General features: G+C 48.5%; 1 protein-coding gene across 1 annotated transcript in view; it reads left to right on the top strand.

Annotated features, from left to right (window-relative positions):
• The window catches only part of LOC143838862 (IgGFc-binding protein-like), a 45,841-nt gene extending 23,194 nt beyond the window's left edge, over positions 1–22,647 (top strand). Inside the window, exons 12-20 of the mRNA XM_077340774.1 lie at positions 2,351–2,637; positions 4,640–4,905; positions 7,249–7,841; positions 10,331–10,895; positions 11,819–12,420; positions 15,566–16,130; positions 18,216–18,415; positions 19,478–19,867; positions 21,775–22,647. Coding sequence (XP_077196889.1) covers positions 2,351–2,637; positions 4,640–4,905; positions 7,249–7,841; positions 10,331–10,895; positions 11,819–12,420; positions 15,566–16,130; positions 18,216–18,415; positions 19,478–19,867; positions 21,775–22,065 — 3,759 coding nt within the window. The 3' untranslated portion in view covers positions 22,066–22,647. The remainder of the gene's footprint in view (positions 1–2,350; positions 2,638–4,639; positions 4,906–7,248; positions 7,842–10,330; positions 10,896–11,818; positions 12,421–15,565; positions 16,131–18,215; positions 18,416–19,477; positions 19,868–21,774) is intronic.
• The last annotated feature ends 677 nt before the right edge of the window (positions 22,648–23,324 follow it).

Below are 23,324 nucleotides of genomic sequence, written 5' to 3' on the forward strand. Positions count from 1 at the left end.
TAGGCTACCTAACAGGGAGGGGGGCTTGAAGACAAAACAGAAGGAAGGAGAAGGAAGTTGCAAGCTGCTTTGGCTCTCCATCAGGGAAATGCCTTCTTCAAGTATAAATATCTCAATAAATGGATTGGGTAGTATATTTTAAGGCTATAGGACCAAACAGGCCAAGACCAGGCTAGTAGGGATTCCAGCCTGAGGATCCCCTGGAATTATAACTAATCTCCAGACTAAATAAATCAGTTCCCTTGGAGAAAAGGGCTGCTTTGGAAGGTGGCCTCCAGAGTATTATACATCACTGAGCTCCCACCCTGCCCCAAATCCCACCCATTCCCAGATCTACCTCCAAAGTTTCCAGGTATTTCCCAGACCAGAGCTGGCAACCCTACAGGCTAGTCCAGTCTCCTCTGATCTTGGAAGCTAAGCCTTGGTTAGTACTTCGATGAGAGGCCATCAAAGAGGTCCAGAGTCACTACACAGAGCCAAGCAATGGCAGGACACCCCTGAACATCCCATTTCTTGAAAACCCAGAAGTCAATTGTGACTTGATGGCACTTTTCACTGCCAGAATTCGGCCACTTTGTCAAGGAACTGTGGGATGCTCTAGGTCCTCAACCTGGAGGTCGGGACCCCTTTGGGGGTCGAACGACTCTTTCACAGGGGTGGCGGCAGGGCAAGCAGCTTGGCTGAGGGGGGCACTATCCACACAACAGCCTCGTGGGGTAGATCAAGATAGAGTGTTCGTCTGTCTGGAGCAGCGGAAAAGAGCGAGATTGGCATGGTGGGACAAGAGGCAGGACTGAATGGAGAAACCCCAGGAAAAAAACAATTTATAATCAATCATCACCAATGGATCTTCACACCATGGGTCAGTTTCGGTTTAATTTCTGTGAAAGAACCCTTGCATCATTTTATGGTTGGGGGTCACCACAACAGGGAGAACTGTGTTAAAGGGTTCATTAGGAAGGTTGAGAACCACTGCCCGAGGACCTTCTTAGCTCAAGATGTCGTAGTCTAGAGAGCTATCTTTGGGGGTGAACAGGGGTTGCAGAACAGTCTGCAGACACAGAAGGGAAATGGGGCCTGCCACTACCGCCCTTGCAAGTGGTAGCAATGATGCTCCTGGAGTCACCAGGCCTTTGGCTTTTGCTCTTGCACATCTGTTTTGCTTCTTCTGTGCTTCAGACTCAAATCCACACTCCCTCCCACTCCAGAACCCTAGTCTGGAGAACACACGCTACAGTTCTAGACTTAGAACCTGCTCCAGCAATGTCCCTTCACAAATGTTATATCCATGCCTACCAGGGGATGCTGGCAACTTCATACATTGGAAGCGCGTGCAGTTGCCATGCAGTAAAAAAACAGGCAATGTTTGTGTTCTGCATTTTTTGTACAGTTTTGGGACATGCACACCAGAAGTTGAAAGAGTACTGGGGGAAGGACATGAGAGAGAATAAGGCTATTGTCAAGATATTTCTCATAGAGCAGAATTCTCTGTCCTGCTACATTAATTGTAAGTGGAACCATGTTTCCAGATACAGAAGAATACGAAGGGTTGGTTCTTATATGCCAGTTTTCTCTACTCAAAGGAGTCTCAAAGCAGCTTACATTCACCTTCTCTTTCCTCTCCCCACAATAGACACCCTGTGAGGTGGGTGAGGCTGAGAGAGCCCTGATATTACTGAAGAAGAAGAGTTGGTTCTTATATACCACTTTTCTCTACCAGAAGGAGCCTCAAAGCAGCTTACAATCTCCTTCCCCTTCCTCTCCCTACAACAGACACCCTGTGAGGGAGGTGAAGCTGAGAGAGCCCTGATATCACTACTTGGTCAGAACAGCTTTCTCAGTGCTGTGGCAAGCCCAAAGACACCCAGCTGGCTGCATGTGGGGAAGGAGTGGGGAATCAAACCCGGCTCGCCAGGTTAGAAGTCTGCACTCCTAACCACTACACCAACCCAGGTATTTTGCTTTCTGCTAGGGTTGCCATTTGCCTGCAAAGAGTGAGCAAGCCACTGCTTTCAGCCCCAATCCCCAGCCCTCAGTAAATTTAGAAGTGGGAGAAAAAAGTGGCCACAGTGACTTCCATAGTGAAGCTCTAGGAATTTCTTGCCTCTCTGTGGTCTTTACCATAAAGAGTAGGGGAAATTCTGACAGCCACCTTGGAAGTGATGCCACATCCTCCCCAAGCTCCAACCCCAAATCCTCCAGTGTTTGCCAAGACAAATGAATGAATGAATGAATGAATGAATGAATGAATGAATGAATGAATGAATGAATGAATGAATGAATGAATGAATGAATGAATGCTGGCCACCCAACATCTCTGTGTCCAACTGAGATTTCCATTCCCGTTCAGGTTGATGGGACACCAACGCCTTTACCAGCCCAGCTAAAGGAAGTAGCCAACATCACCCGAAAAAGGAACATGGTGATACTGAGAACGAATCATAATTTTGAGATCCAGTACAACGGCCGCCATGCCTTGTTTGTCCGTGTCGGCCCAGAATACCAGGGGAAGCTGCGCGGGATGTGTGGGAACTTCAACAACATTAAAAATGATGACAAAGTTCTGCCTGATGGGAACAGGGCCAAGGACGACTCAGAGTTCGGAAACTCTTGGATTTCAGACACCAGCCCCCCAGGGTATGTTGATTTGAACTTGAAGAAAGTTCAATCATACTTTAAGCTATTTTTGGTGGTTGTGCCCACAGGTTTTGAACCTGTGGGCACAACCACAAATGGGTGCAGCAGGAGGCGGAGCCAACTACAAAATTGCTTCTAGAGGAGGTGGAGTCAACTACAGAATTGCTTCTAGAGGAGGTGGAGTCAACTACAAATCGATTGCCAGGAGAGGCAGAGCTTGATTTTGAAGTTCCGCAGGGCCTGCAAAAAGGAGCTCTTCTGCCAGGTGTTGGGTTGAGGCTGGGTGGAGACGTCACCTCCCTCCCTTCGTTCCTGGGCCCGGTCTTAGACCAGACCTGGATGAAGGACAACTATCCTCTATCCTCTTTCCATCTGTGGTGCTACGACCCTACCGATGCCTGGGAAGGTTACTACCGCCATCTTAATCACTGATTGTTGATTGTTAATGGTTTAAATGCCAACCGTATTGCTGTTTTAATGGTTGTTATGATTTTATGGGGATATGGGATATGATTTTATGGGGATTTTATTGTATGTTGGGAATGTCGTAATATATATGCACATTTATGGAATGTTTTATATCAGGGGTAGTCAAACTGCGGCCCTCCAGATGCCCATGGATTACAATTCCCATGAGCCCCTGCCAGTGAATGCTGGCAGGGGCTCATGGGAATTGTAGTCCATGGGCATCTGGAGGGCCGCAGTTTGACTACCCCTGTTTTATATGATGTGAACTGTCGCGAGCCAGGTTGCCGGGAGCGGCAGTAGAAAGAAAGAAAGAAAGAAAGAAAGAAAGAAAGAAAGAAAGAAAGAAAGAAAGAAAGAAAGAAAGAAAGAAAGAAAGAAAGAAAGAAAGAAAGAAAGAAAGAAAGAAAGAAAGAAAGAAAGAAAGAAGTGGAAGAGAACAGTGGAAGAGAACAGTGGAAGGAAGGAAGGAAGGAAGGAAGGAAGGAAGGAAGTCCAAGCGCAGGGTAAAAGAGAGCAATTTAAAAAATACACTGGCGAAGAGACAGAGAGTAAAACCAATACTGTGATGGCAGCTCCCAGTCTGCACAACCAATCAGAAGTGGCACCACCAACTTTATGAAAATACCTAGGGAGGGTAGCTAAGGTATCAGTGGGTGCCTGGTCCCTATATTGTAGATCCTGGCTCTAAGCATTTGATACGTGAATTTGGCTTATACCAAGAGAGACCATGGGTCATCAGAGCCCTTATAGTCTACCCAGACTGGCAGCTGCTCTCCAAGGTCTCTGTGAGAAGTCTAACTTCCTAGTTCTTTTTTTTTTTTAACCGGAGAAGTTGGGGGTTGAACTGGGGACCTTCAGCAAGCCTAGCTGATGTCCTACCTCAGAGCCGTGGCTCTCCCAGGCCTCTGAGGGTGCTGATGAGAAACGTTATTCCTCATAGCATTGTAAGCTGTCTTGAGTGCCAATATAGGCAGTGAGACAGGGCATCCATTCTCCAAACCAGCACTCAGACAGAGAAATGGAGACCTGAGCAGCTATGAGTGCTTGGATCCGGACCTAGAACACCCAAGTTCAAACCCTCACTCAGCCATTGTGTCAATCGTCCTTGGCATGTGAATTTCTCATTGCTGCCATGCTCCTCTGACTATACAATGAGATTTATACCACTGACTTGATTTCTAAGGGATGGTAGAAGAAGAGAAGGGGGGGGAAACAGATTGAAAAGTATACGGAATACGGGAACAGTAGGCAAGAATTGTTCAGGACCCTACTTTTTAAGTACAGTTGTACAAGTTAACTAGTGTTGCCAGGTGTGGCTGGAGATCTCCGGGGATCACAACTGGTCTCCAGCATCAGAGAGCAGCTCCCCTGGAGAAAGTGACTGATTTGGAAGTGGGGCGGAATGGCATTCTTCTCTACTGAAGTCCCACTCCTCTCCAAGCCCCGCCCTCCTCTGGCTCCACCCCCAAAATCTCCTGACATTTCCCAACTCAGAGCTGGCAATCTTCAAGTTAACTCTTGTTCATGCTTTCAGGTGTGCAAATGACCCAGGGAAGTCTGCGCCTTGCCTAGAACTGCCTGCATATGAGCAAATGTGTGAGATCCTCAGGAACCGTTCTGGGCCTTTCGCTGAGTGCCACTGGCATGAGAAGCCAGATCCCTACTATGAGTCCTGTGTTTACGACCTCTGCCGCTATGGCCTGGGCAACCACATGCTGTGCGCGGCCCTTGAAGCCTATGACGAGCTGTGCACGATGCTCGGGGTGAAGTTGCCAGACTGGAGACAAGAGCTTGGATGTGGTGAGCAGGGAGCATGTTTCTTCACTCCTTGACCCACACATGTGTCTTCTGCTGGGTCTTTGTCCAATGCAAAATCGACCTGAAAAGCTCACTGTCACCTTTTATTCATAGTCACTGGCTTAGAGTTAAAAGAGCGTTCAGCATTCATGAACAAGACGGATTGCCTAGGGTGCCAATGTAGGCAGCCCCATTGCATGCCTGGCTCCAGTGTCCCTACCCAAGTTAGCACGCTGGCTGGCAGCACAGGGAGTATCTGGGCAAAACCCTTTGGCAGGCCCTGCTCATGAAGTACAGCTGTCTGGTCCTGAGTTGGGCCCATTCTGCACGTTAGATAATGAATTTTCAATATGCTTTCGTAACTGGATTTTCCTGTGCATAACAGGGTGATCTACTTCTAAAATGCATTGAAAATATATTATCCAATGTGTGCAGATTGGGCCCAGGAGAGCCCAAGCTGATCTCGTCAGATCTTGGAAGCTAAGGAGTGTTGGCCCTGGTCAGTATTTGGATGAGAGGCCGCCAAGAAAGTCCAGCATTGCTGCACAGAGGCAAGCAATGGCAAACCAGCTCTGAACACTAACTCAGCTGTGACAACAGCAAACCAACATAAAATCAACAGCTATTTGCCATGGAAGCTAAAAGAACCCTCCGTGTTTGGAGGCAATGTCTCTTTCATCATCACATTCTGGGTTGAGGGAATACCTAATGCTGGGCTTCCAGAAAGGTTCTGTCTGGAAGCTGGGCATCCTCCAGCAGACTAGGGCTGAATTTGCACCGGGCTTCTTATCCCCGGTGACCCCGGATTTTAAAAAAGTTATCTACATGTTATTTGATTTCCATTCTTATATTTAGCACTTTACATTTTCCCTATGCAATGTCTTTGATTGATCTGCAGTGACACTACCTTTCCCCCCACAATATCCAGGAGTGAATATAGCTCACTACATTTGAAGAAGAAGAAGAAGAGTTGGTTCTTATATGCCGCTTTTCCCTACCCGAAGGAGGCTCAAAGCAGCTTACAGTCGCCTTCCCATTCCTCTCCCCACAATAGACACTCTGTGGGGTGGATGAGGCTGAGAAAGCGCTGATATCACTGCCCAGTCTGAACAGTTTTATCAGTGCTGTGGGGAGCCCAAGGTCACCCAGCTGGTTGCATGTGGGGGAGCGCAGAATCAAACCTGGCATGCCAGATTAGAAGTCCGCACTCCTAACCACTGCACCAAACTGAGAAAACCGCTCTGAAAGCCCCAGTATTAAGTGTAGATGTCTGCGTTTTGCCAGATTAATTTCCTCCCCCTCCCCCATGCCTCCAGTGCTGACACTGACGTATCACAGTAGTCGGTCACTGATTGGTCAGGACATCAGTTCAAAGACTAACCGGTTCTTGGTTGCCATTCCCTCATAAGACTTATTTTTGCCCTCTTTTCTAAAGTGACTGTGCTCCAAGCCCATTCTTCTATGTACCGAGATTTGCCATTCAGATTCTCCCCCCTCCCCGTTCTCCCCCCCAAGCCCACATTTCAGTGTGCTGAGATGTGCCTTTTGGATTATCTTTCCCCCCTTGTTCTCCACCCCCTGCTCGCTCAGGAAAAGAAAAATAAACAAGCAGCCACGTGCTCCATTCCTCCCTCCCCCCACCTCTGGCTAGCTTTGGCTGTAGAGTCAGGAGACGAACAGCAGGAAATAAACTCCTCTCCAGCCTTGTGCTCTTTCAATGCCAGCAATGCTCTTTCTTCTCCCCACAACAGACACCCTGTGAGGGAGGTGAGGCTGAGAGAGCCCTGATATTACTGCTTGGTCAGAACAGCTTGATCAGTGCCAAGGAGAGCCAGTTTGGTGTAGTGGTTAGGAGTGCGGATTTGTAATCTGGCATGCCAGGTTTGATTCTGCGCTCCCCCACATGCAACCAGCTGGGTGACCTTGGGCTCGGCACGGCACTGATAAAGCTGTTCTGACCGAGCAGTGATATCAGTGCTCTCTCAGCCTCACCCACCCCACAGGGTGTCTGTTGTGGGGAGAGGAATGGGAAGGCGACTGTAAGCTGCTTTGAGCCTCCTTCGGGTAGGGGAAAGCGGCATATAAGAACCAACTCTTCTTCTTCTTCTTCAAGGTCACCCAGCTGGCTGCATGTGGGGGAGCGGGGAATCAAACCCGGCTTGCCAGATTAGAAGTCCGCACTTCTAACCACTATACCAAGCTGACCAATAACCATGATCCCCTGCCACATCCATGGACGTGTAGAGAGCCACAGTTTGGCCACCCATGTCATGTAGGACAATGCCCTTAAGCCATTAGTTGAATGACCACGCGTGACTTTCTGGTGACACTTTTATTTGGCCCTAGATGTCAGCTGCCCAGCCAACTCTTACTACAACTTCTGTGGCACAGCCTGTGTCTCCACCTGCGCCAATTGGACCGTTCCCGCTGAATGTGCCGAGCCCTGTGTGGCTGGATGTTTCTGCCAAGAGAACTATGTCCTGACCGACGGCGTCTGCATCCTCAGGGACTGGTGCAGGTGCTTCCGGGACGGGCACTTTAACCAGCCAGGAGACCAAGTCCTCCTGTCAGACAACTGCAGGAAGAAATGCTCCTGTGTGCTGCCTGGCCGGACCGTGGAGTGCCAGGACTACAGTTGTGGGGCTCTGGAGGTGTGCAGAACTGTGAAGGGTGTGCAGGGCTGCCACCCTGTGCAATACATGTCAGCATCAGGCTACCTCCACTACATCACATTCGATGGAGTGATGTTTGACTATGCAGGAGCATGCAGGTACCTTCTGAGTAAGTACTGCGGCCCTCCCGGAGAGCTTCCTGCTTTTGCGGTCTATGCCAGCCGTGGGCTCAAGAGCTCTACTGGAGCACCGTGGACCAGGCTGATAGAACTGGATGTCTATGGGGAACGTATCGCTGTTCCAGGAGGACAAGAGGAGAAAGTACAGGTAGGAGCACTTCATAAAACTGGATGACATGAAGACTGCCAAGGTGATCAGCAAAGAAACCAGAAGCCCTGAATGGGGATGAGACAGTGTCATGGCGAAGAAGCCCCTCAATGGCTACTGGCCATGGTGACTAAAGGGGACCTCCCAGTTCAGGTGCTCTGAATGCTGGTGTTAGGAGGGGAAGAGAGGTCCATCAGTGACTTCTGGCTTTGGCAATTAAAGGGAACCTCCCTGTTCATATGCTATATTGCTAATGCCTGGAAGCAACTTCAGGGGGTAGACTTTGACCTCTGTGCCTCATCTGCTGGTCCTACAGGGCAACTGATCGACCACTGTATGAAATGGGATGGTGGATTAGATGGACCACTGGTCTGATCTGTTGGCAGAATCTAAATATGCAAGGGAGTAAAGCATCAGCTGCTTAAATATAAAACAGTTGTATTAAAAAGTGGAACAAACTTTGAAAGTAAGAGGAGAGAGAGCTAGTCCTAATTGACTAACAGGGGAAGGGAAAGCAGGCAGGAAGTGTAATCAAAGGAGCTAGAAGTCTCCAGCTGAGCCAATCAGGACATAGGAGGAGATTATTTGACAATACCAGGAAGTTTCCAATCTGAATATGCTAAAAAGATATCTCCTCCAATGCCCCTGGAAGAAGAGGAGGAGGGGGATAATATCCTACAGGGGCATTGGAGGAGATATGTGTTATTATTATCAATAATAACAACAATTATTATTATTAATTATTATTAATAATAATAACGATAATAATATAATTTATCTACCGTCCTCCCATATTTTGACAGTTATGGGCAATTATCATCATAATTAGGGGGGGAAACAAGTACAAAATTAAATAAATAATAAAACAAGGTACAAAATTAAATCAATACTAAGGGCCATTTCGCACGGCTTCAAAGTAGCACAATGGTTGCTATTTGGAAACGCTACTAATTTGCCATAACCCACGACGTCGTAGACAATCTGCAACAATCCTGAAACCAATCAGCAAAAAGCGCTTCGTTGTGGCGCTTTCAGGGGAATCCAGAAAAGTGGATTCACCCTCCGGATAGCGATACACTCCTGCAACCAATCTGCAACAGTAGCGCTAAAGACCTGTGCGTTACCATTGTTGCTGGTTCTTCAAAGTCTCTCCCCCTGGCTCTTTCCTCCAAACTTCCGGCGAAGCGATCGCCATTTTTTTTTCTCCGAGCGAGCGGGGATAAACGCACCGGCGAGCCTCTTTCTGTTTAGAGGCTTCCCTGGCTTCAGTCCTTCACCTTTAGTCACTAAGCACAAACCACTGAAAAGCCCGTTTGCTGAAATAAAGTCCCTTTATTTTTTACAAATAAATTCAGCCGAAAATCGGGCCCGTGAGAGGGGGGGGGGGGAATTTTTTTTTTATCACTCGAGGCAGCGTGCAAACGATCATACAATCAAACGACAGCTCACATTAGGCAGCTGGATGGGTCTCTCCGTAGCAACGAATCTATCTAGATTTGTTGCTATGGGTCGTTTTTTTTTTTTTTTAAACCTTTCTTAAAGGGAAAGGGGCTGTTTGGGAGCATGCTAACGGCTGCCCATTGGCTGCTTGACGGCCAGGGGCGGGACGAGCTTGGCAATAGCGCTTCCTTTCTAGCGATTTCTGCCGAGACCGGAAGCCTGTGGGAAACGCTAAAAAACGCAACTGATTCCACTACAAAGGCAGGTATGCATAACGACGAATTCCACTATTTTAAATGGCGATTTTTCATTCCGCAAACAATTTGCAACAAAGATCCCTGTGCGAAAAGGCCCTAAAAATTATTTTCCTTAAAATGATGGTTTCCATCTAGAATACGGAAACATTTAAACTCTAGATAGCAGCAGTTTCGACAAGTGATTAATTCCAGCACACACCCCTGGTCATCTCTGATGGGGTGTTGTGATTAAGGCCCAGTCAATTTTTCTTCTTATGCTTTTGAATCATGCACGTATTTTGAACCATGCATATTTCAACCTGACTTCTCTTCTTAATCAGTCACTCAGGGTGAGTTCTGTTCCTATGGGCACGCAGGAATACATACCATACCCTGCCAGACATGTGCTTTGCATGACTCCAGGGGTCTCCAAGGAGTCCTCCCTGCCTCCATTTAGCAGAGGTGTCCTCCTGCGCTCTTTGCATTTTGTATAAATACAGACTTGGGGCTGCGGAATGGGAACTTCACTTCTGTACCGATGCTCACAGTGTGATTCCACTCCTGAGAAAGGTCTTCCAAGCCATTTCCAATCCACAGGAGAGAACATGCTCCTCATAGGACTTCCCAACGGATGTCAGTCGTGTTTTAAACTAGGTTTTATTGTTCTTGTTTTAGATCGAAAGTTTTTAAAATGGTGCTTTATTGCTACGAGTCACTCAGAGTAGAAAAGCAAGAAATGGCTGTAGAATAAATAAGGAGAGGGGGAATGGAAACAGGTGCGTGCAGGTTCTCAGCACCTTCCCTTTGTTCCAGGTGAACGGCATCTTGGTTAATCTGCCCATCCTCCTGGCCGCAGGGAAGGTCTTTGCCTATTTCAGCGGCTCCTCTGTCACCCTCCGGACCGATTTCGGCCTCTCCGTCTCCTATGACTCATCCTATCACGTGTCCCTTTCCATCCCTGGGTTCTACTCTGGTCTCCTCTGTGGCCTGGGGGGTAATTTTAACGGGAACCAGAGCGATGACTTCCGGACCCCTGATGGCTCGGTGGTTCAGGAGGCAGCGGCTTTTGGGGACAGCTGGAAAGATGCTACCTGCCTTCCTCACAGTGCGGCTCCTGGACCCCCGCCCGCATGCAGCGAAACAGAACTAGCCCAGTACAGGACACCGGACTACTGTGGACTTCTTAGTGACACGAGCGGGCCCTTTAAAGAGTGCCACAGCACGGCAGATCCCCAGGGCCATGTGGAGAACTGCGTGCGGGATGTGTGTGCTGCATCGGGCCATCGTGAAACTCTGTGCAAAGCCCTGCAGAGCTACGCTTGGCAATGCCAGCTTCGTGGCATCGCTATACAGCCGTGGAGGGAGATGACTGGGTGTGGTAAGTGGGCCCCTAATCTATTTGCATTTTGTTTGCATTTTATTACATACATTATAACTTTTAGATCGCCCCACCCCACCAAGCAGGCCCAGAGCAGTGTACAACTTGCATGTACAGGAAAATCATATTAAAACACAATAAAACGTTTTAAAGTTCTGCTTTTGCCATTTCTGTTCCCATTGGCCGGTCTGTAGTGGGAGGATCTCCAATGGCAGTGGAGAGCTCAGAGAAGAAAGGACATGAGACCGGGAGGTGGAGGGAGGCCCACTGTGGTTCTTCCATCGTCCTGGGTCGAGTCTGCACAGGGCTTTTTATCAACACCCTCCCATCTACACTGAATTAGATTTCCATTTTGATTTGGAGAGCTTTAAATTTTCCCTCTGCAATATGCATGATTTATCTGCAGTGATCCTACCTTTCCCCCACGATATCCAGGAGTGGATATAAGCCTCGACATTTGAAAAACCGCAACCAGGATAAGTGCAGAATCAGCCCTGTTCTCAACCGTAGGCCAGCGGAAAAGTGCTATTTTCCAGGCCCTGAGAACTTTGGAAGTTCCGTCAGGGCCCAAGTCTCTACTTGGAAGTCATTCCACCAGGCAAGAGCCAAGGCAGAGAAGGCCCTGGCACTGGTTGAGGCCAGTCAAATTTCTCTGGGGCCAGGGAACACCAGCACGTTGGTATATTCTGAGCACAGAGCTCTCTGAGGGACGTACTGGGAGAGGCGGTCCTGTAGAGACACACATAAGCCCTTTTAAAATTTACTCTTTACCAACACAGCAGAAATAAAAGTTTTTCTGACCAATTCCCACCTCAGTTTTCCATATGCCTTCTAAATGTTTATACCTTTTTCCTTTTACCAACAGAATCTCCAATTTGTTTCTGCTGCATTCTTAAATTTGTGCTCTGCATTTTCCCCCTCAGAATTAAACTGCCCACCAAATAGCCGTTACGTGCTCTGTGGATCTTCCTGCCCTGCCTCCTGTGCCCAACCAGATGGGCCCCCGAATTGCCGGCCTGCCTGTTTAGAAGGGTGCCAGTGTGAACCCGGATTTGTGCTCAGCAGCGCCAGCTGTGTGCCTCGGGAGCAGTGTGGTTGCAGCTACGGTGGCCGCTACTACTTTCCTGGAGAAACCTTCTTCTGGGAAGGAGAAAACTGCCAGAAATTGTACCGATGCAATGGATCCACCAGGGCCGTCGATGTCACCGTCTCCTCGTGTGGCTCTGGAGAGTATTGTGGGATTCAGAAGGGGCTGTACGGGTGTCATACACTGTCGGATGCCGTCTGCCGGGCCTCTGGGTTTGGCCACTACACCACGTTTGATGGGCGACGTTATGATTCTCCGGGTGTCTCCAGATACATCTTTGTGGAACTGTGTGAGACGTCAGGATCTTTACCATCCTTTAGGGTAGAGGTGAAGCATGAGAAGCTGCCAAACAGTTCTTTATCGGTAACGTCAGAGGTGCTGGTGCTGGTGAACGATACTCAGCTATGTCTGCAGAGAGGACACCCGGGGACAGCCAAGGTAATATTGGATTCATAGATCTGTAAGGGACAGGCTGTACTCAGAGGCAGAGCACAGGTGGTGGGTTCTCCATCTTTGGAGATTTTAAAACAGAGGCTGGGTAGCCATCTGACGGAGAGGCTGATTCTGTGAAGGCTCAAGGGGGTGACAGGTTACAGTGGATGAGCGATAGGGTTATGAGTGTCCTGCATAGTGCAGGGCGTTGGACTAGATGACCTAGGAGGTACTTTCCAACTATAATTCTATGATTCTGTGCATCTGATTAGTATGCAGAGGGTCCTTGGTTCAGTGCCCAGTCTTTCCAAGGAGTGAAAGACCTTAATTAAAGACCATGCAAGAGGATCCAATAGGGACTGGATTAACAGAATATTCTCAGTTGGGTAAAGTTGGTCCCACCCTGTCATCTGTTTAGTGGTTCCCAAACTTTTTTGGGCTGCCGCCTCTCCAGCTCCCAGAGGAGGAGTCTCCCTGTCTCCAGGACCATTGCCCAACTGTGAACTGACCCAGAGGATCCAATATTTGCCATGTTGTGGAAATTTATCTGGAGCCATTGGGGCCATCTCAGGTCAAGATATGCTGCAGGGGAGGATGAAGCCTTCTCCTTGTCCACTGTCGTTCTGATCCATGCTGGGCCCATGCATGCTCAAGCAGCACAGAACTCCCTGCCCATGCCTGATCCAAAGTCTTTGTGGCAGCCACAAGGACTTCATAATGTGTGAATCAGTCAGACAGAGACCTGGCTTGAATCTCACTGGCTTGGCTTGGATAACCTAGAACATCTAGATGCAGCAAGCCATTATGATAGGACCAAAGCCTTTCCAGTCTAGTGTGTCCATTGGTATTTTTCACACCTGCCAAGGTAAGTATCCAGTTATGCATCAAGTAAAAGCTGTTTAGAACGCTCCATTCCACATTCTCATTGATCAACATCAATGCTACTTTCTCTGCTTTTCCTGTCCCGACAGCCAAAATGTATGCTTGCCATGTCAAATATAGAAAAAAGGATCATGTTGTGCATTTGTGAGCATGCGCATGCTTGCAATAGCAAATTGTAGGGGAGGTTAGCCTCCTGCGACTTCTCTGTTACGAATGACCCCCCTCATAGCAGGGAGAGAGGTTGTGGCTCAGTGGAAGAGGCTCTGCTTGGCATGCAGAAGTTGTCAAGTTCATTCCCTGGCATCTCCACGTAAAAGAACCAGGTAGTAGGTGATGTGAAATTCCTTTGCCTGAGTAGGCAATACTTACCTTTATAAACTAAGGATCTGATTCAATATCAGGCGGTTTCTAGCCTTGGTTAAGGTATCCTGCATTGGCAAAATGAGCCAAGCACCAAGCTGCTTAAAAGAATGAAATAGTTTTATTCTGAAAAGAGAAACAAACTTTGTATAGAAAAAGAAGAGAGAGGAGAACTAAGGGGCTTTACGCACCGGGATCTTTGTTGCAAATTGGTCACTGAATGAAAAATCGCCATTTAAAATAGTGGAATTCGTCATTATGCATACCTGCCTTTGTAGTGGAATCCAGTTGCGTTTTGTAGCGTTTCCCACAGCTTCCGGTCTCGGCAGAAATCGCTAGAAAGGAAGCGCTATTGCCAAGCTCGTCCCACCCCTGGCTGTCAAGCAGCCAATGGGCAGCCGTTAGCATGCTCCCAAACAGCCCCTTTCCCTTTAAGAAAGGTTTAAAAAAAAAAAAAAACAGACCCATTGTAACGAATCTGTGTAGATTCGTTGCAACGGAGAGACCCATCCAGCTGCCTAATGTGTTTGAGCTGTCGTTTGATCGTATGATCGTTGCCACGCTGCCTCGGGTGAAAAAAAAAAAATCCCCCCCCTCTCACGGGCCCGATTTTCGGCTGAATGAATGTGTAAAAATTAATGGGAAAATACATCAGCAAACGGGCTTTTCTGTGGTTTGTGCTTAGTGACTAAAGGTGAAGGACTGAAGCCAGGGAAGCCTCTAAACAGAAAGAGGCTCGCTGGTGCGTTTATCCCCGCTCGCTCGGAGAAAAAAAAATGGCGATCGCTTCGCCGGAAGTTTGGAGGACAGGCTCAGGAGGAGGGACTTTGAAGAAACCGCAACAATGTTAACGCACAGGTCTTTTTCGCTAGTGTTGCAGATTGGTTGCAAGAGTGTAGCGCTTTCCGGAGGGTGAATCCACTTTTTGGGATTCCCCTGAAAGCGCTACAAGGAACCGCTTTTTGCAGATTGGTTTCAGGTGTGTGGCAGATTGTCTACGACGTCGTGCGTTATGGCAAATCAATAGCGTTTCCAATTGGCAACCATTGTGCGATTTTGAAGGCGTGCAAAAAGCCCCTAACTGTCTAACTGTTATTATTATTTAAATGTATTCCCCACCACTCCCAGCAAGCCGGCTCATGGCGGGTTACAGAATTAAATATTGACAATACAATAATCCCCCTGCAGGGCCTGCAAGACGGAGCTCTTCTGCCAGGCGTATGGTTGAGGTCAGGGCCGTCTCCCGGTAGTCCGAGGATCCCCTCCAATAACAATACCATATTAGATTAGTCATCTTGCCCACCAGGCTGAACAAGGGGGGATGGGATCGGCTTGTGACCACTGCTGCTTAAGTGATGCAATGTTATGCCGGGAAGATTTTATTGGGGGTTTTATTGTGCTCTGATGTTTTTGTGATGCAAACTGCCGCGAGCCCATTTGGGGAGCGGCGGACTATATATCAATCAATGTGGTGGAGTATCTTCCTTTGTTCTTCTTTGTTCATTTTGTCTGTTGCGGAGGCAAGCAGGGAGAAGATGTGCTCAAAGGAGCAGGAAGTCTCCAAAGAGCTAAGAATCATAGAATCATAAAATCATAGAGTTGGAAGGGGCCATACAGGTCATCTAGTCCAACCCCCTGCTCAACACAGAATCAGCCCAAAGCATCCTAAAGCAGGACACTGGAGGAGATGAACTGGAAAAAAAACATCAAGAACTTCCTAAGTTAACCATGCCAAATACACATCCCCTCTGATGCCCCCTGTAGGATACTCTTCATATACTTTTGAATCATGCACAGTACAGATCTTGCATATTCCAATATCCTGGACCCATCTATAATATGCAGTGTGGCCCTCCGAGGTTCCGTCCCAGTAATAACAACCTACATTTGGGTCTTTCCTTTCATGCAGGTCGATGGGGTGGCTGTGAATCTCCCAGCAAACTTCCAAGCACTTGGGATCACCATTTACAAGCATGGGTTTTATATAGTTATACAGACCGACTTTGGTCTAACTGTGAGCTACGATATGAGCCACAGTCTCTTTGTCACCCTTTCTGCGAAATACCACAGCCAAACGTGTGGGATGTGCGGGAACTTCAACGGGGTGGCTGACGACGATTTCGTGCTGCGAAACGGTTCATCCACCAAAGATGCTTTGGTGTTTGCTACGGACTGGAAGCTGGAAACGGACCCGGGCAGCATTGATGACTCCAATTATTCTTATCCCAAGCTTGTGGAGGGCGAACATCTCATCCAGTCAAAATCCATGTGCTGGATCCTCCAGGACCCCCATGGACCTTTTGCCTCCTGCCACTCCCAGGTTGATCCAGAACCTTATTGGACAAATTGTGTGTTGGACCTCTATGTCTCTGGAGGACATGGCAGCATCTTGTGCCAGTCTGTTCAGACGTACACAGCAGCCTGCCAAAGGGCAAATGTTACAATCTCTCCTTGGAGGAATAACGTTTCCTGCAGTAAGTGGAACTCACTACATGCTTTGGGCTTCTGGGTGAACTGCAGACTCTTAAGAGCCTCTTGTGGCGCAGGGTGGTAAAGCATCCGACATGCTGCCTGAAGCTCTGACCGTGAGGCTGGGAGTTTGATCCCAGCAGCCGGCTCAAGGTTGACTCAGCCTTCCATCCTTCCGAGGTCGGTAAAATGAGTACCCAGCTTGCTTGCTGGGGGGTAAACGGTAATGACTGGGGAAGGCACTGGCAAACCACCCTGTATTGAGTCTGCCATGAAAACACTAGAGGGCGTCACCCCAAGGGTCAGACATGACTTGGTGCTTGCACAGGGGATACCTTTACCTTTATCTTACAACAGGGCTTTCCAATATGGTGCCCCTGGCTAACTCCTTCCCTGGAGCCCACCAAGTGTCTTAGAAAGTGAGCAGGGCCAGGTGGGGCTCATGTCCAGTAAAGCTTCTGGAAGGAAACTGGAGATTCGGTGTTGCTTCAGCAGCAGCTGCCACCACAACATAAGAATCTTCACAGTACAAATGAATGTGAAATGTGGCAACCATTTTGTGGCTGGCTCTGCCTCCTGCGGCAGCCATTTTGTGGCTGCACCCTCTCTGCTACATGAGAATTGCAAAGGTGTCCATATTCTCCAAAACACTGAAGACCCCTCACCTACAGTGTCAGCCTAAGCCAGTGGTTCTCAACCTGGGGGTTAGGACCCCCTTTGGGGTCGAACGATCCTTTCACAGGGGGCGCGGCAGGCGAGCAGCTTGGCCGGGGGGGGGGGAGTGTTTGCCGCCATTGTTACCACTTCTCCTGAAGGCACCCGCCAATTCATATACAATTTATAACCAATTTATAGACAATCATGAACCATGGATCTTCATGCCATTGGTCAGTTTCGGTTTAATTTCTGTGAAAGAACCCTTGCATAATTTTATGGTTGGGGGTCACCACAACTTGAGGAACTGTATTAAAGGTTGCGGTATTAGGACGGTTGAGAACCACTGTTAAGCAGAATGGTACCCTTCTGAGCCCATTGACTAAAATGACTTTAGAAAAGGTTCCCAACCTACAGGTGTGACCTAGGCCCATTCCGCACACATTAGTAAATGCACTTTCAATGCACTTTAGAAGTAGATTTTCCTGTTCTGCACAGGAACATCCAGCTGCAAAAGCACACTGAATGTGCATTATCCTACACATGCAGAATGGGCCCTAGAGATCTCCCAGAATTACAGTTGATTTGAAAAATACAGAGAACAGGTCCCTTCTAGAAAACAGCTTCGTTGGAGGGTGGGCTTAAGGCTTTAAAATCCCACTGAGCTCTCTCCCTTCCGCAGGCTCTACTCCCAAATCTCCAGGAATTTCCTATCCTCCAGTTGTCAACTTTAGCCTGAGAAGAGCATAGTTGCATTGGCCTGGCATTGCTGGTCTCCTGAGTTCAAATTCTGTTACAGATCTCAACTGTCTTCCAAAAGTAATTTGTTCAGGTGAAAACAAGTTGGCAGATTTGTTCCTCAAAGTTTTAACTATCACACTGTCATCTATTTACTAGTTCCTGGCTTGGATCTTGAAGAGGTTTTAGAGGCCCTTGCTCATCTCCAGAAACCTTTGGATTCTGAGCAGCCTTCACTGTTATTTATATCAGTTTCCCTTTTAGTATTTTAGGCGCTTCCTTTTCTGTGCCAGCAAACCACCCCTTTTGTTCTTTATTGCAAATGCATTCCTCATTATTGTAATTGTTTTCATTCGCATTGGTTTCACTGGGGAAACATTTCCGGCTGTAGCTTCTTGGCTTTCAGTCCAACCCGAATAATACTTTGAAGGCCTCTTCAAAGCAATCTTCCTGGCCAGAACACAGGCTGATTGGAGGAAAGCTTATCCCAGCTTTATAGGCAATTCACGATAACACACAAGGACATGAACAGCACGAGTGGAAGAAATTGCATCAATATGTTTGTTGTTCTGATTCGTCTTGGTAACCATAACTAATGAGGATTTGGACAGGTCCCCCCTCCCCAAAAACAATTCATTTGAAAATGAATGTGCATTTCTATCTCTAGGTTTTTCATTTCCATTCTTTCTTGTGTACAGCCTCGGTCTGTCAGGCCAACAGCCACTACCAGCTTTCTGGGGCCCCCTGTCAGGACCTCTGCTTCCCGGCTCTGATCCAGCCCCACTGCCTTCTCACAGCCTCTGAAGGGTGTTTCTGTAATAAAGGCTACCTTCTCAGTGGGGACAGCTGCATCCCAGAGGAGGAGTGTGGCTGTGGGCACAAGGGGCTGCATTATAAGGTAAGGATCGCATGACCTCGAGCTCCTTCTCCCAGCCTACACACCTTTTAACAGCGACAGACAGTACCCTTGTACCACACTGAATTCATGAGCATTTCCCCATCCTCATGCTACACTGCCCCTCCCACAAACCTTGTTTTGATAGTGCCCTACTTAGAATAGGTCTTGCCCATTTTTCTCCCCAAAGGGCCCATTGCAACTTATATAAGTTTTAAAATAAAACAAACAAATAATAACCGTGACTTGGGCTGGTTCCAGATCCAGTGGACCAACCTGGCCATGGGCTGAGAGCTGTGATCCCCAACGTGGTGCCCACAAAGTCCTTCTCAGCAGGGCTTTGATTGGCTGTGCAGATTAAAAGGCATCCTGTTAAATAGAATGTCTGTAGGAAATCTTGAAGAATTACGCTTAGAGTCATATATAAACTCAATTCTTGATATTTTGTGGTTTGCTTCACCTTATGAGGTAGCCATTTTATGACTGGCTTTGCCTTCTTTAGCAGCCATTTTGTGATTGGCTTCAACTCCTTCAAGAGCCATTCTGTGACTGGCTTCACCTCTTTCTTTTGCGATTGTGCCCATCACCCTTTGTCTGAATTCCAAAGATGCCCACAGCCGCAAACAGGTTGCAGAAACCTAGCTATGAGCTTCATTTCTTCAGAAGTCAGCAAAGACTTCAAGGCTTTCAAAGTGCATATAACCCTAAAACTAAGGGTCAAGCTACACAATACAGTTTTTTGCAAGTCAAATCTGTGTTCTCTGAGCCAGACTTGATTTCCCCACAGCTATACAGCAGCTGTAGGAAGTGGTCATTTTGAAAATCAGCAGAATTAGCTTGGCTCTTAAATTAAGATTCCCTGCAGCCTCTGTGTGGATGAGAAGAAAAAGATTTTGGTCCAGGGAAGCTGGACCCAATTTGCCAATAACTGTATCATGTAGTTTCAAGTGGGTAGGAAGAGATGTTCTGCAGAAGATATCACTGGGCTCCAAGAAACTCATAAGCGCATGCCTCATTGGCATGCACCGTCCTAGTGTATCCATTAATCTCTGTTTCCCCCTGCAGATTGGAGAGCAGGTATGGCTAGATGGTTGCCGCAAGAGGTGCCTCTGTGACGGCCCCTCCAAATTACACTGCATCCCAGAGAGCTGTAGTCCCGGCCAGAAGTGTGCCATCAAGGACGGGAAATGGGGATGTCAGAACCAGCTGGCCACCTGCGTGGTGACCGGGGACCCCCATTACTTCACCTTCGACGGGGCCATGGCATATTTCCAGGGCCCTTGTGCCTACGAGCTCTCGAGGACTTGCCAGGACTCCCCTCAGTTCTTCCGGGTGGTGACCAAGAACAGGAGCCGTGGCAACCCACAAGTGTCTTTTGTGGCCCAAGTGGAAGTCTGGCTGCAGAACGGATCGCTGAGCTCACACATCGTCCTTGGGAACGGTCAACTAGTGGAGGTATGCTAGCCCATGGAAACAGGCACACTGCCGTGGGTTGCCGGGGCCCCGCTAGAGGATGGCGGGGGATAAGGAGTAGGGCTGGGATTTGGGAATGGCGCCTGGAGAGTGGGGTGCAATGACATGGGTTTTCTCCAGGGGGACTCATCTCCATAGTCTGGGGAGGAGACGTCATTCCAGGGGCTCCCCAGCCCCCGTCAGAAGACTGAAGCAATGGGAAGCCCGTTTGAGCCAAAAAAGAAGAAAGTATGCTTGGAAAAGCTTAATGCAGGGGTAGTCAAACTGCGGCCCTCCAGATGTCCATGGACTACAATTCCCAGGAGCCCCCTGCCAGCATTCGCTGGCAGGGGCTTCTGGGAATTGTGATCCATGGACATCTGGAGGGCCGCAGTTTGACTACCCCTGGCTTAATGAGTCCTTAAAAGGGGAAATGGTTGTTCCACAAAAAAATGCTTTGATAAATCTATAATTTCATGAGAGATAATGAGAGTTTTTTTAAAAAGAAGGAAAGTCAGTCTCATAGCTTCTGGTAATAATCTTGACTTTAATCAAACCGTCCTTAGCACTTAGATCCATGTTGCTGCTACCCTATAGAAATTTCTTCATAGGAGCGTCCAATGGCCGATTTCTCTATGCTAGTGGAGACATGGCTGGAAGTCCCAATGAAGGCTTGATTAAGGCTGAAATCAACCGAACAGCCGTTTCACTGTGCTACAGTTGACTACCTCAGGAAGTATCTAAACTAATCTTTACCTATTCTGTTCCCAGGGCATGTACCTCTTAGAGTGGCGTGGGATTAAGTCAGACAGGTTTCAGTGGAAGGCAAGAAAGGTGTCTGAAGAAGATTGCATTCCATGCACTCATTGTAGACATGTGCCATGGGAGCCCTGCAGAAGTGAAGGAGGTTTGGGGTTTGGATACTACCCAGTTAGGAGACCGCCAGGGAACAGGAAACCACCTGTACACTCCGAGGACCTGCTTCGGTTCCCCCTCCCTGCCATGAGAAGCTAGATGGGGGGAGGAAACCCAAGAAAGGTCCAGAGAGCCAGCTTGGTGTAGTGGTTAGGAGCGTGGACTTCTAATCTGGCGAGCTGGGTTTGATTCTGCGCTTCCCCACATGCAGCCAGCTGAGTGACCTTGGGCTCACCACAGCACTGTGAAAGCTATTCTGACCGAGCAGTGATATCAGGGCTCTCTCAGCCTCCCCTCCCTCACAGGGTGTCTGTTGTGGGGAGAGGAAAGGGAAGGCGACTGTAAGCCACTTTGAGACTCCTTTGGGTAGATAAAAGCAGTATATAAGAACCAACTCTTCTTCTTCAGTAATCTCAGGGCTCTCTCAGCCTCCCCTCCCTCACAGGGTGTCTGTTGTGGGGAGAGGAAAGGGAAGGCGACTGTAAGCTGCTTTGAGACTCCTTTGGGTAGAGAAAAGTGGCATATAAGAACCGACTCTTCTTCTCAGTCAAGGCACCCGAAGGAGTCTCAAAGCGGCTTACAGTCGCCTTCCCTTTCCTCTCCCCACAACAGATGCCTGAGGAGGCTGAGAGAGCCCTGAGATTACAGCTGGGTCAGAGCAGCTTTCTTAGTGCTGTGGAGAGCCCAAGGTCGCCCCGCAGGTTGCATGTCGGGATGGAGCGGGGAATCAAACCCGGCTCGCCAGATCAGAAGTCCACGCTCCTAACCACTCCACCAAGTGCCAGTGCTGCTACTGCAGGGGTACTGGGTGTTTTCCTGTGCTCCATTAGTGCTCAGCCATTTGGGAGGACTGCTCATCTCTTCCTGGGGCTCTGTAGAGAAGGGGCTCCGGCTGAAGACTGATGCACCCTACTGAGAAATCGTCGCGTATCACGACTCCCCCCAGGTTTGAGTCGGTGGTGGGGCTTGATGCATCCCAATTTCCTCTTTTCCAGGTGAACCGGGAGAGAGTGCGCCTGCCCCACTCCCTGGGGTCCCTGGGAAACATCTCCAGGATCGAAAACATGCTGACGGTCAAGACAGCAGCCAATATGGAGATTCAGTACAACGGCCGCCACTCTTTGTTCATCCGCGTGGGACTAGAGTACCAGGGGAAGCTGTGTGGGGCATGTGGGGATTTTAATGGTGTCCATGAAGATGACCACGTCCCGCCTGATGGGAACAGGGCCCACAATGACTCGCCTCTGGGCAATGCCCAGAACACTGAGATGAGCCCAGGAGAGTAAAGGGGGAATTCCACTGATGGAATTGGATGCTTTGCAAAGCATTTTGTGTGTGTGTGTGTGTGTGTGTCCGTTTTGCAGGATCAAGCCTAGAGAAAAGTAAAGGGCCTAAAGAAGCGGGGGGAAACACACTCTTCCCTGTTTGTTTGCTTTCTGTCCTGCAGGGAGGTTTGACCAGCAAGCCCTGGGAGGACACACGGAAAGTGTGGGAGGGAATGGCAGCCACTGTGGGACAGAGATAAGCAAAATCCAGGGGGACACAACCAGGTAGGTAGACTTTCCGCTGAGGCAGCAGCCCACCTTGTGCATGTTCAGTTTCAAGTACGTACAACCCTCCCACAGGGTGTAAGAATCCCTGCCCCGCAAGCCAAATTGCCACTCTGGAATCCCGAATTCACACAGCTGTGTCGTTTCGACTCTGTCTCCGCCTCTTCAAGACTGGTAAATATCAAGACTGCATCCCTGGACGCCTTTCTGTGCTTTATTTCACTACCTGTTAGCTTGCTAGTGTGCCTGTTATATGTTCGTCTACGTCTATTTATTTCTGCTTTCTGTGAAATAAAGACTGCTTGTTGTGTTATTTTACTATCTGTTCACCGCAATGTGTTCTTAAGGGGAGAATTACATAGTAAAACATAGGCATTAGGCAATTAGATCCTATGCTCAGTTTGTTCTTGTTGTTAGTTGCGAAGTCATACCCAACTCATCGCGGCCCCATGGACAATGATCCTCCAGGCCTTCCTGTCCTCTACCATTCCCCGGAGTCCATTTAAGCTCGCACCAACTGCTTCAGTGACTCCATCCAGCCACCTCATTCTTTGTCGTTCCCTTCTTCTTTTTGCCCTCCATCGCTCCCAGCATTAGGCTCTTCTCCAGGGAGTCCTTCCTTCTCATGAGTCCTTCCTTCCACCTCATGAGGTGGCCAAAGTATTTGAGTTTCATCTTCAGGATCTGGCCTTCTAAGAAGCAGTCAGGGCTGATCTCTAGGACTGACCAGTTTGTTCGCCTTGCAGTCCAAGGGACTCGCAAGAGTCTTCTCCAGCACCAGAGTTCAAAAGCCTCAATTCTTTGACCCTTGGCCTTCCTTATGGTCCAACTTTCACAGCCATACATTGCAATTGGGAAGACCATAGCCTTGACTAGACGCACTTTTGTTGGCAGAGTGATGTCTCTGCTTTTTAGGATGCTGTCTAGATTTTCCATAGCTTTCCTCCCCAGGAGCAAGTATCTTTTAATTTCTTTGATGCAGTCCCCATCTGCAG

Source organism: Paroedura picta, chromosome 5 (genome assembly GCF_049243985.1).
Source record: "Paroedura picta isolate Pp20150507F chromosome 5, Ppicta_v3.0, whole genome shotgun sequence".
In the NCBI taxonomy this organism is placed as follows: Eukaryota; Metazoa; Chordata; class Lepidosauria; order Squamata; family Gekkonidae; genus Paroedura; species Paroedura picta.